Raw genomic sequence first — 9,765 nt, 5'->3', positions numbered from 1 at the left:
TTACAGAGATATGTTAGTTTCTAAGGTGGTCCTTATTTCAACAATGACTCAGCATCTTGTTTACAGAGATATGTTAGTCTCTAAGGTGGTCCTTATTTCAACAATGACTCAGCATCTTGTTTACAGAGATATGTTAGTCTCTAAGGTGGTCCTTAATTCAACAATGACTCAGCATCTTGTTTACAGAGATATGTTAGTCTCTAAGGTGGTCTTTACACGAGAACGGTGTTCATATAAAACGGGAAAATACAGCATCGTTTGCTGATGTCCTTTTTACACGAGGTGAAAACGCAACAAAGTGAAACCACCCTCCAGAGTGGAAATCTTTGAGAACGCCATTTTAATCCCTTCTCCGTGTAAACAGGCAAAACGGTGAATCCGCAAAACTTATGACATCATGGCTCACGTTGGCTCACACACAGCACATAATATGTTTATTACATTGATGATATAATATATGAATATGATAGTTCCTGAACAAGCCTCCCTCCTTGCCTACAAAGTGCTGCTCATCAGCGATGGTGAATGTTAAAAGCATAATGTAGCCTTTCTGTGTGGAGTTTGCATGTTCTCCCCCTGTCCCCTAGGGTAGGTACCCTCACAAAAACATGCCGTAATCCTGGTCTCTAAAACTGCCTCCCCCTGGCCAGCCGGGGCGCCTGATGGAGGGGAAAGGAACTGGTCGGAATAACGTGTCCCTTCCACGCGCTACGTCCAACCAGGGAAACTCCCCCCTGTCAGGTGAAAAGAAGCAGCTTGGACTCCTCATGCATAGAAGGAGGCATGAGGTCAGTCCGCTGCCCCCCCAGGTTGGCAGAGGAAGTGTAGCGCCCAGGATTACATTAGACAATTGGCACTGGGTGAAAAAAGAAAAACTAGGTTACAAAATTGTGGGATACATTTTTTTTTAAGAAAAAACACCACAATGTAAATAAAATCCCTTGTGATAGGCGGCAGCAGCGTTCATGCAGCCTAATGTATTATTATGAAATATATATCCATCCCGTGGCGCGCTCTGCCTGCATGCTCTGTGCTGCCTGTTGCCTGAAGGGGGCGCTGGCTCTTCCTCTTGTACATAACGTGGGCGACTGGTCTATCTGGCAGCCCGTTACCGCCACCTATAGCGACATTATAGCGTTTTCATAATATAGTGTGCGTTCTCGTGTAAAGGATCAATATAAAATGAGAACGCATCATGGAGATGGTCGTAAAAGAGGCCTATGTGTTTCAGGATGGAACTCTATAGAGAGAGTGTTCAGTAACGCTGTTAAAGATGGACTGACACAATGTTGGTATTTTTGTCTATGAGGTGACAGTATACTTCATTAGACACCCTGGAGTCGTTTTTATGTGCAATGGTGTATTAGCTTCGTATTTAGGGTTTCTTCCTGGAGGCTGAACCCTTGACAGTCAAACGGGCCAAGGAAAAAAAAAGAGTAATACTGTTTTTTCATGTCTGTCAGGGAATCGTAGCTTCAAATGTACATATTGGTTGTTCAGTTTGACCCACCAGTTTGGGAGATATGGCTTATAGAGTATAATGTCTGGCAGAGAAACAGCGAGTTGAGAAAACAGGCTTGAAAAGGTTCACTTCTGTGGTCTCTAACATTACACCTATAGCTACATGTTTAAGCATTTATTTCATATTTACATGTCTTCTGTGGTCTCTAACATTACACCTATAGCTACATGTTTAAGCATTTATTTCATATTTACATGTCTTCTGTGGACTCTAACATTACACCTAGCTACATGTTTGATATGATATGATATGATCGTACTATATCATATCATATCATGTTTAAGCATTTATTTCATATTTACATGTCTTCTTTGGTCTCCTCTGGTGAAATGCTGGAATGGCAGGCTCTCAGTCAAATATGGTCACATATTGTGACATCACACTATCAGCCCCTCCCCTAACCCCCCCCCCCCCCTTTATCAGCTGTGGGTGTGGCTTCAGTTCAGGTGGATCATGAGTTATGGACCTTATCTGACCAATGTCTTCCTCTCTCCCCCCACGCCCCCCCCCCTCTCTCTCTCTCTCTCTCTGTGTCTCTCTGTGTCTCTCTCTCTCTCTCTCTCTCTCTCTGCTGATGATCTCCTCATCTGCCAGACATCCTGGTGTTCCTCCAACCCTGTTGACCTCCTGGTGACCTCCCTGTGACCTCCTCCTGGTGACCTCATCCTAAAGCTTCTCGTCTCTAGTCCCACCTCTCTCTCTCTCTCTCCCGCTCTGTCACGGCGGCCGTGCGAGCGTCTCTGGGCGTGTGAGGAGGAGGAGGAGGAGTCTCTGGAGGAGGAGGAGGAGTCTCTGGGCGTGTGAGGAGGAGGAGGAGGAGGAGGAGTCGTGATGGAGGACGGCGGCTCGTTGGACGTGCGGGGGGGGGTCGGGGGGGTCGTCCCTGGCCAAGGGGGCGAAGGGCGTGGCCAAGGAGGCCAAGCGCCACGCCGGGCGGGCGGTGGACCGCGCCGCCGACGAGTACTCGTCTCACCGGAGCTACGCCCGCTTCGAGGACGAGGAGGAGGAGGGGGGGGGGGACTTCTACCGGGGGGGAGACCCGGGGGTCCGCGAGCGCGAGGAGGGGTCCGGGAGCGACGCCACCGAGGGCCACGACGACGAGGACGAGATCTACGAGGGGGAATACCAGGGCATCCCCCCCAAGGATGGGAAGGTGGGTACCAGGGCATCCCCCCCAAGGATGGGAAGGTGGGTACCAGGGCATCCCCCCCAAGGATGGGAAGGTGGGTACCAGGGCATCCCCCCCAAGGATGGGAAGGTGGGTACCAGGGCATCCCCCCCAAGGATGGGAAGGTGGGTACCAGGGCATCCCCCCCAAGGATGGGAAGGTGGGTACCAGGGCATCCCCCCCAAGGATGGGAAGGTGGGTACCAGGGCATCCCCCCCAAGGATGGGAAGGTGGGTACCAGGGCATCCCCCCCCCCAAGGATGGGAAGGTGGGTACCAGGGCATCCCCCCCAAGGATGGGAAGGTGGGTACCAGGGCATCCCCCCCAAGGATGGGAAGGTGGGTACCAGGGCATCCCCCCCCAAGGATGGGAAGGTGGGTACCAGGGCACCCAACCAAGGATGGGAAGGTGGGTACCAGGGCATCCCCCCCCCCAAGGATGGGAAGGTGGGTACCAGAGCATCCCCCCCAAGGATGGGAAGGTGGGTACCAGGGCATCCCCCCCCCAAGGATGGGAAGGTGGGTACCAGGGCATCCCCCCCAAGGATGGGAAGGTGGGTACCAGGGGCATCCCCCCCCAAGGATGGGAAGGTGGGTACCAGGGCATGTACCAGGGCATGTACTAGCGGACTGTACCAGGGCAGACTGACTGACTGGCCGACTGACTGACTGACTGACTGACTGACTGGCTGACTGACTGACTGACTGGCTGGCTGGCTGGCTGGCTGGCTGGCTGGCTGGCTGGCTGGCTGGCTGACTGACTGAACACTTGAATGACTTGAATTGAGCGACACAGCATTGCGTCTCATATTATGCCGCCTCTGCCCTGCAGGTGGCGCTGGGGCAGCCGGTGTCGGACTCGACGCGAGAGCGTAAAGACCTGGAGACGGAGCGCCAGGCGGACGAGGAGGAGCTGGCCCAGCAGTACGAGCTCATCATCCAGGAGGTGGCGCTGTTTCTCATTATACATAGACTGTATTCATCCATCGCCAAGGACTTATTTAACTTCTTTTTTTATGATGTCCTAGACCGCCAACAACGTCTTTAACACGTGTTTAACATGGGCAACAAAAAAAAGTATATATAATGGCGGTCAGGGCCTTTTGGCGTCCCCTGGTGGCGATGGATGAGTTTTAAGATTATGATTAATAGTTAATTGACGTTAATGTTTTACCGTGGTGGACGGTAAAACATTAACGTCAATTACTCGAGTTACGTGGATCTACGGACGTGGTTTATATAGATCCACGTAACTCGAGTACCGTACCGTTCGCCGCGCCGACTTCTAGTTCGACATTCGGGGCGATCCATTCACGTGTTTCTCCTCTTGTGTGTCTGTGCGTGGCAAAGAGGGAAAGTTGACAAATGACAAAATGTCCACGACAGCGACTGCTGTCGTACTAATTAACATCGTTCTCTCCAGGTGGTACTAATTAACATCGTTCTCTCCAGGTGGTACTAATTAACATCGTTCTCTCCAGGTGGTACTAATCAACATCGTTCTCTCCAGGTGGTACTAATTAACATCGTTCTCTCCAGGTGGTACTAATTAACATCGTTCTCTCCAGGTGGTACTAATTAACATCGTTCTCTCCAGGTGGTACTAATTAACATCGTTCTCTCCAGGTGGGCCACGGGCGTTTCCAGTGGCAGCTGTTCTTCGTCCTCGGTCTGGCCCTGATGTCGGACGGCGTGGAGGTGTTCGTGGTGGGCTTTGTTCTGCCGAGCGCCGAGACCGACATGTGTGTCCCCGAGTCCAGATCCGGGTGGCTCGGTGAGTAACGCTAATGCTAACGCTAACACTAACGGCGCGTGCGTCTCCAAGTCCAGCCCTGGGTGGCTGGGTGACAAATGCTAACGCTATAACACTGTCTCTGAGTCCTGCTCTGGGTGTAAATTAAGTAAGTAGCCTTGCCGAGCCATGAGGCCCATAGGGGAGGAGCCTATCTCCTGTTTCTGTAGCGATGAGGCCCATAGGGCAGGAGCCTATCTCCTGTTTCTGTAGCCATGAGGCCCATAGGGGCAGGAGCCTATCTCCTGTTTCTGTAGCCATGGGGCCCATAGGGGCAGGAGCCTATCAACTGTTTCTGTAGCCATGAGGCCCATAGGGGCAGGAGCCTATCTCCTGTTTCTGTAGCCATGAGGCCCATAGGGGCAGGAGCCTATCTCCTGTTTCTGTAGCGTGAGGCAGCTTGATGTACAAGTACACCACCTGGACATGACGCTAGTATGTCGCAGGAACTTGCCCCCTAATCCAACCCTTGCTCTGGGTGGCTAGGTGACTAATGCTAACGCTATAACACTGACATGTGTGTCTCTGAGTCCTGCTCTGGGTGGCTCGGTGAGTAACGCTAATGCTAACGCTACCATGTTTGTCCCCAAGTCCAGCTCCGACCGACCGCCTCTCGGTTGCTTTTGTACCACCAGTGTGCTGGCTGGCAGCTCTTGGTGTCTTTGGCAGTGTGTCCTGCTATAGTCTCATTCTCCTGGCTGCTACTTTCTGTATGACGGAAGCATTTATACTTTACTCATGATCAGAGCTTCCGTTGCTCCAGACTGTACGACGGAAGCATTTATATTTTACTCATGATCAGAGCTTCCGTTGCTCCAGACTGTATGACGGAAGCATTTATATTTTACTCATGATCAGAGCTTCCAACGCTCCAGACTGTACGACGGAAGCATTTATATTTTACTCATGATCAGAGCTTCCAACGCTCCAGACTGTACGACGGAAGCATTTATATTTTACTCATGATCAGAGCTTCCAACGCTCCAGACTGTACGACGGAAGCATTTATATTTTACTCATGATCAGAGCTTCCAACGCTCCAGACTGTACGACGGAAGCATTTATATTTTACTCGTGATCAGAGCTTCCGTTGCTCCAGACTGTACGACGGAAGCATTTATATTTTACTCGTGATCAGAGCTTCCGTTGCTCCAGACTGTACGACGGAAGCATTTATATTTTACTCGTGATCAGAGCTTCCGTTGCTCCAGACTGTATGACGGAAGCATTTATATTTGACTCGTGATCAGAGCTTCCGTTGCTCCAGACTGTATGACGGAAGCATTTATATTTGACTCGTGATCAGAGCTTCCGTTGCTCCAGACTGTACGACGGAAGCATTTATATTTTACTCGTGATCAGAGCTTCCGTTGCTCCAGACTGTATGACGGAAGCATTTATATTTGACTCGTGATCAGAGCTTCCGTTGCTCCAGACTGTACGACGGAAGCATTTATATTTGACTCATGATCATAGCTTCCGTTGCTCCAGACTGTACGACGGAAGCATTTAGTTTAACTCTCAGAGTTAAACTAACAGTGATTTTACAAGAGATGGCCACGTCATTATTTTTTTCCTGTTTGTGTTGCATTCATTTGAGTGACAAGCTGTCAGTCACACCTGACAGAAATCACAAAGCTTGCTCTGTTGCCATTGGTTGGTTGAGAAGATGATGTCACAACAAGACATGATGCGTTATATCAACCATGACAGCTGTCAGTCAGACAGAGTGTGTGTGTGTGTGTGTGTGTGTGTGTGTGTGTGTGTGTGTGTGTGTGTGTGTGTGTGTGTGTGTGTGTGTGTGTGTGTGTGTGTGTGTGTGTGTGTGTGTGTGTGTGTGTGTGTGTGTGTGTGTGTGTGTGTGTGTGTGTGTGTGTGTGTGTGTGTGTGTGTGTGTGCGTGCGTTACTTCCACTGCGGTGAGTCAGCCTGTGTGTGTTTGTGTGTGTACACGCTAGCAGGTATTCCCTCTGCGCTCAGTACTTCTCCCAGGCGTCATCCATCACACACACACACACACACACACACACACACACACACACAGTGACTCAAGGCAATACATCAAAACTGCAACAATACATCCAGTACATCAGTGAGACAGAGTGGAAATTGATTCAGAGGTGTGTGTGTGTGTGTGTGTGTGTGAGTGCGAGCGTATCCGTGCGTGTGTGCACGTGATTCCTCTACACACAGCTGCTCTGTTCTGGATCTAATTCAAGATGCCCACTAAACATCAGAGCAGCAGGGGGCCGTGTTGAGCAGCAGGGGGCGGTGTTGAGCAGCAGGGGGCGGTGTTGAGCAGCGGGGGGCGGTGTTGAGCAGCAGGGGGCGGTGTTGAGCAGCAGGGGGCGGTGTTGAGCAGCAGGGGGCGGTGTTGCAGGCGCTGTACCGCTCACTGTTGTGACGGAAAGAGAGCTGAGCCAGAAGGCAAAGCTCTCTGTCTACCGAGCAATGTTCCTACTCTATATGGTCATGTAGTGTTCCTACTCTATATATGGTCATGAAGTGTTCCTACTCTATATATGGTCATGAAGTGTTCCTACTCTATATATGGTCATGAAGTGTTCCTACTCTATATATGGTCATGAAGTGTTCCTACTCTATATATGGTCATGAAGTGTTCCTACTCTATATATGGTCATGAAGTGTTCCTACTCTATATATGGTCATGAAGTGTTCCTACTCTATATATGGTCATGAAGTGTTCCTACTCTATATATGGTCATGAAGTGTTCCTACTCTATATATGGTCATGAAGTGCCACTGGGATACACGTTTCTACGCACAACGGTTTGTGTTGTGTGTGTGACGTCACTCACAGCTCCAGATAGTCTATATAAGATGCTGCAGGGTGAGAGACCACAGCTGTAGACTGAAGACACGGAAGAGAGAGACAGAGAGAGATGGAGAGGGAGCCAAACGTAAGAAGGAAGACAGAAAAGACAGAGAGATGTTTGTGTGGACGGTGTCCAGAGAGGACGGAGGAAGAGACAGAGCTGGTCAAGCTGTCGTGGCCGTCGGACACCAGGTTTATTCCTTCACAGACTCCAGAAGCTATCCCAGCGCGGACCACGTTGACGTGAACGTCTTCAGCACAGTGTCTTTGCGCTGGAGGACCCCGTTGCCCCCGGCTACAACCGGAATGACGGCGAGGAGAGGACGCCCCAAGCGCTACAGCCACACAGCTGTGCTGATGGAGGACGTGGTCTACATCTGGGGGGGTGTCACTACATGGAGGGACGTGGCGGCGAGGGAGTACTGTGACGTCCTTCATGCATTTGATGTGGACGCTAACAGATGGTTCATACCGGAGATCTCTGGGGCTGTTCCATCTCCACGGTTCCTCCACTCAGCCTGTGTGTTGGGGAAGGTCATGTTTATTCATGGAGGATACAACCAGACTGGAATCACTAATGACATCTACAAGTTGGACTCCACCACAATGGTCTGGACTTTAATCAACACCAGAGGAACTCCACCTCCTGCTTCATACAGTCACTCTGCCACCATCATTGGGACAAAGATGTTTGTATTTGGGGGCTATGGGGGCTATGGTGGGCATCAGTGCTACAACACCATCAGAGTGTTTGACACAGAGACCAACCACTGGATGGACACACCTTCTACACAGCTTGTTCCAGAAGGACGCGATGATCATTCAGCCTTTACCTACAATGGGGAGCTGTACATATTTGGTGGCTGGAACGTATCCAGGCTTTCAATGATCTGTGGAAGTTCAACCCAGAGACCTTCTCCTGGAAGAAGGTTGAGCCAAAGGGGAAACGGACGCCATTCTGTGGTCAGTATCGGATGTGCTGTTGCATGCTGGGAGATCGTCTCATCATCTTGGAGGATACAGAGACGACGGCCGCTCTACAACCCGTTCTACTGAATGACCTGAACCTCCTAGACTTCAGTCCTAGCCTCAAGACATTATGCAAGCTGGCAGTTATTCAGTACGGTCTGGAGCAGTCTGAACTCACACACGACATCAGGTGGGAACTGGCAGCCATGACTGGCAACAGCCAATAGGAACTGGCAGCCATGACTAGCAACAGCCAATAGGAACTGGTAAACATCACTACCAATAGCAACACGAAAAAAAATGACAGACATGCCGGGTTTTGTAGTTACCTTATAACTTATGACCACTAGGGGCGGTGTAGTTTTCTCGCCATGATGTTTACTCCAAAAATGTGGAAATCAAAAATACTTGCTCCAGTTTTACAGATTTGAAGATCTGGACCCCGGATCCTCAGATCCAGTCCGGGGTTTCTTCCTAATTAAAATGGCAAAATCAACAGGAAGATAATATTTTATTGAAAAAATTAAAACAATAAAAAATAATTAAATAATACAATAACAAATAAAACAGCGTGAGTGTTGGTGATGCTCTATATTGTCTGAATCAACTTTGTGTTTGTTTATGTACTAAAAGAGTGACTTTGAGAGCGTACAATGTACGTCAATGAGGAGCTTGTTTTGGAATTATCAATTTCTAAATCACTGGAGCAATTCTTTTAGATTTCTCGTCCACATTTGGAGTTTTGGACGTCATGGCCGGATAACTACACCACCCCCTAGTGGTCCATACGGTAACTACACAACCCGACCTCTACAAAGGTGGTCTTACTAAAGGTAAATAATAATAATAATAAAGCTTTATTTAACCCATTCTGACCTGAGATCAGATTCAAACGAGTTTTCCACTGGACACACACACTGGTCTGATTAACCCATTCTGACCTGAGATCAGATAAAAAAAATGTCAGTCGTTTCTTCGATTTTTCAAAATAGCAGACCTAAAAAAATACATAATTATAATAAAATACATAATCATAATAAAATACATAATCATAATAAAATACATAATAAAACACATAATAAAACCACATAATAAAATACATAATAAAACACATAATAAAATACATACCGGTAAAAAAACCACATTGTCAATAATGCACAAAATCAACAACAAGAGACGACAAGCTCTGACGACCACTGCACTCTACTCTACCCCACTGTAATGTAGTGTGTGTGTGGTGTGTGTGTGTGTGTGTGTGTGTGTGTGCGTGTGTGTGAGTGTGTGTGTGTGTGTGTGTGTGTGCGTGCGTGCCTCTCATAGTGAACTCCTTCTCTCTCAAGCTGTGAGTCCTGAAGGCATTCACGCTTCACTGGCCCTTGTTCCTGGACTCTCTCTCTCTCTGCATCTCTATGTCCTCTCTCTCCCCCTCTCTCTCTCTCTCTCTCTCTCTGCAATCTCTCTCTCTCTCTCTGCATCTCTG

The 9,765-nt window shown here is 49.0% G+C and overlaps 1 protein-coding gene across 1 annotated transcript in view; it reads left to right on the top strand.

Annotated features, from left to right (window-relative positions):
• Positions 1 to 2,396: 2,396 nt before the first annotated feature.
• Positions 2,397 to 9,765, top strand: part of LOC308330366 (synaptic vesicle glycoprotein 2C-like) — a gene marked incomplete at both ends in the record, with an annotated part of 13,717 nt that continues 6,348 nt past the window's right edge. The window contains 5 exons of the mRNA XM_080785212.1: positions 2,397 to 2,675; positions 3,522 to 3,635; positions 4,316 to 4,463; positions 5,073 to 5,137; positions 7,302 to 7,850. Of these exons, the coding sequence (XP_080641338.1) occupies positions 2,397 to 2,675; positions 3,522 to 3,635; positions 4,316 to 4,463; positions 5,073 to 5,137; positions 7,302 to 7,850 (1,155 nt within the window). The remainder of the gene's footprint in view (positions 2,676 to 3,521; positions 3,636 to 4,315; positions 4,464 to 5,072; positions 5,138 to 7,301; positions 7,851 to 9,765) is intronic.

Source organism: Protomyctophum bolini (assembly GCF_963924005.1).
Source record: "Protomyctophum bolini genome assembly, chromosome: 16".
NCBI classification, from domain to species: domain Eukaryota; kingdom Metazoa; phylum Chordata; class Actinopteri; order Myctophiformes; family Myctophidae; genus Protomyctophum; species Protomyctophum bolini.
The sequence above is the reverse complement of the archived record's forward strand: the minus strand, read 5'-3'. Positions and strand labels throughout refer to the sequence as shown.